Below are 2,462 nucleotides of genomic sequence, written 5' to 3'. Positions count from 1 at the left end.
CGCAGACCAACGGTGTTGCCCTAATCACGTACCACTCCCAACTCAACCTGAGCCCCATGGTGTCCAAGGACGTGCTGGAAGTCGCCTGGGAGCAGCTAAAGGCCCAGGCCGCGAGCTGGGATCCGCCACTGCCAAGCGACCTGCTCTGGCAGTCACCACAGCAGATCGCCATGCTTGCGTACTTGTGCCAGGAGTGGAGGGGGCGGTTAGGGACGGCTATCACAGCTGCGGAGCTGGTCGAGCAAACCCTGACAGGAAAGCTCATTCCCGAGGTGGGGCCTGCATAATGCAATCCTGCAAATGGGAACGGGTACAAAGCATGGTCAGGTGCTGGCTGTGAAAGAGTGTGCTGCTTGCGTGTTGAACGGCAGCTGGTGGAGCCAGACGGTTTCGACTAGCAATCCCTGATTGCCGCATGTGATCCCTATTCAGGTGCTGGCGGACATGCGCATGGTACTGCAAGTGCTGGGCCAGCCTACTTCACAGGTGCTGCTCCTGCGCGAGCTGGTGGACACAATGGCTGGAGTGGAGCGCGCCAAGCTCCCGCTGGCGTTCAAGGCGCTGCTGGCCAACTTCACCACCGAGCGAAACGGCAGGCTGTATCTGGATAACCCGCTATTTGCTCAGGTGCTGCAGGTACGGGCGTAATGCCAACACATGCCCATGTACATCAGGAATACCTTCTGAGTAGCACATGTTCACCAACCAGGAGGCCCTAGAGGCTTGGGCCAATACATGCAGAACTTGTGTTCAGGTGCACACCTGGAGAAGTGGGTGTTTGAGGCGCTCACCCAGGTGTCTGTCGGTTTTCAAGGCATGCGGGGTGCTGCAGTGACACAGAATCGGAAGGGTTTCTGGGACACAGGAGACTGGACCGTGCGAGGCGAGAGGAGACGAACTTGTACTGCTGCCCTACACAAAACATACTTGCTACCTGTCGCCGCCTGCTCTTCCCTGCTCAGGCGGCCACCACGGAGTCTGGAGAGCTGTTGGACTCAATCACCGCCATCCTGTCGCTCAGCTCCACGATGTTCAGGGAGCTGGTTGTGCTCGGCGAGCGCTGCAAGGACAAGGACTTCGACAGCTACGAGGACCTGCACAGCCTCCTGGAAGCCATGGCATCTGTGCTGGCGCTTACACCGGACGGGCTGCTGAAGGCGGACTGGTTCATCCAGGTAAGAATGCCAGTGAAGGGTGTTGGGGCGTGGGGGGGGGGGGCGAGCTGCTGTACTGCAAGATTGGCGAGTCCGGCCAGGAGACCCACAGCAGGGTTCGACAGTGACCTTCCTGAAACTTGCAGGCTCCCCTGTACCTCCCAAATTTTCCTTACGGAGGGGCCCCTGTACCAGGCTCCTGTACCGGCCGAAAACCTTAGGGGGGCCCCCATAATCCCCACAAAACCTTTACAGGGGCACTGTCCTTGGCTGAAACGCTGTGGAAAGTGATGCTTTGCATTTTTTGCCCTCTAAATCATTATTATCGTTATTTTCTCGTGAACCATTACACACGGGGACATGGCACACTCAGCGAACGCCAAGCGCCTTGGCCGCCGTGGCCGCCCATCCCTTCTGCTCCTCTTTCTCGTCCTCCTCATCATCATCAAAATCCTCATCCATGCACGACTCATCGGTATCTCGTTCTACGTCGGTCTCGTAGTCATTGTCACTAAAAGCCTCATCATCACTAGTGGGGTATGTTGCTTGTACCAGTACTTCAATCTCTGGGTCGGTCGCAACCTCCTCATTATCATCCTCTCCATATGGATCCAAATTAATTTTGCTAACGTCAGAAAACAACTTGTGAATAATGCCTGTATAGCCCTTACAAGAGTAGATCTCAGCAGCCTGATCAATCAGTGGCTTCACCCCGGTATCAGCAGCAGGTCCCAACATCCCCACACGAAGTAGCGAATCAACAGTTTCCAGCTTTAGCCGGTTCGTCAGGCGATTCTTAATAATACGATGCCGGCTAAATCCGCACTTAATGCATGCCGTCTGTGTTGGCAAGATTGTAGCGACTTGAGCCAAACGCATCATACGAAGGAGATGGGCTTCAGCACGCAAACTCACCCTCGCTGCCTCCCAAGTCACCCTGCCAAGCGAAATGTAGTAAGGACCGTTAGAGGGGCGACCAAGACAACCCAACCAGGCACCAAGAGGGCAGGCAAACGGAACAAGGGGTCAGAGTGCAGCACCTGTCGAATTCCAGGCATGACGCTTGTCCGAACAGCTGGAGTCATCATGGGGACTGCAGCCAGCCAACAGGGCCGGGCCGCAATGCCACTGGCATGTACATCCCTGCTTCCCATGCAACTGCGTTGATCACGGCCCCGGTGCTCCATCTACCTGCAGGTCCGGGACCACCGCTGCAACAGCCGCGGCACCAAGACCAATTTTGAGCGGGACGACAGGGCTCAGACTGACGTCAAGGTTGGTCTTCGCTGGTTCCACAAGGTTGCTGCG

General features: G+C 56.5%; 1 protein-coding gene across 1 annotated transcript in view; it reads left to right on the top strand.

Moving 5' to 3' along the window:
* Positions 1-56: 56 nt before the first annotated feature.
* Positions 57-2,462, top strand: part of VOLCADRAFT_108750 (uncharacterized protein) — a gene marked incomplete at both ends in the record, with an annotated part of 5,926 nt that continues 3,520 nt past the window's right edge. Inside the window, 4 exons of the mRNA XM_002959748.1 lie at positions 57-272; positions 433-636; positions 963-1,175; positions 2,352-2,429. Coding sequence (XP_002959794.1) covers positions 57-272; positions 433-636; positions 963-1,175; positions 2,352-2,429 — 711 coding nt within the window. The remainder of the gene's footprint in view (positions 273-432; positions 637-962; positions 1,176-2,351; positions 2,430-2,462) is intronic.

This window comes from Volvox carteri, assembly GCF_000143455.1.
Source record: "Volvox carteri f. nagariensis unplaced genomic scaffold VOLCAscaffold_689, whole genome shotgun sequence".
In the NCBI taxonomy this organism is placed as follows: domain Eukaryota; kingdom Viridiplantae; phylum Chlorophyta; class Chlorophyceae; order Chlamydomonadales; family Volvocaceae; genus Volvox; species Volvox carteri.
The sequence above is the reverse complement of the archived record's forward strand: the minus strand, read 5'-3'. Positions and strand labels throughout refer to the sequence as shown.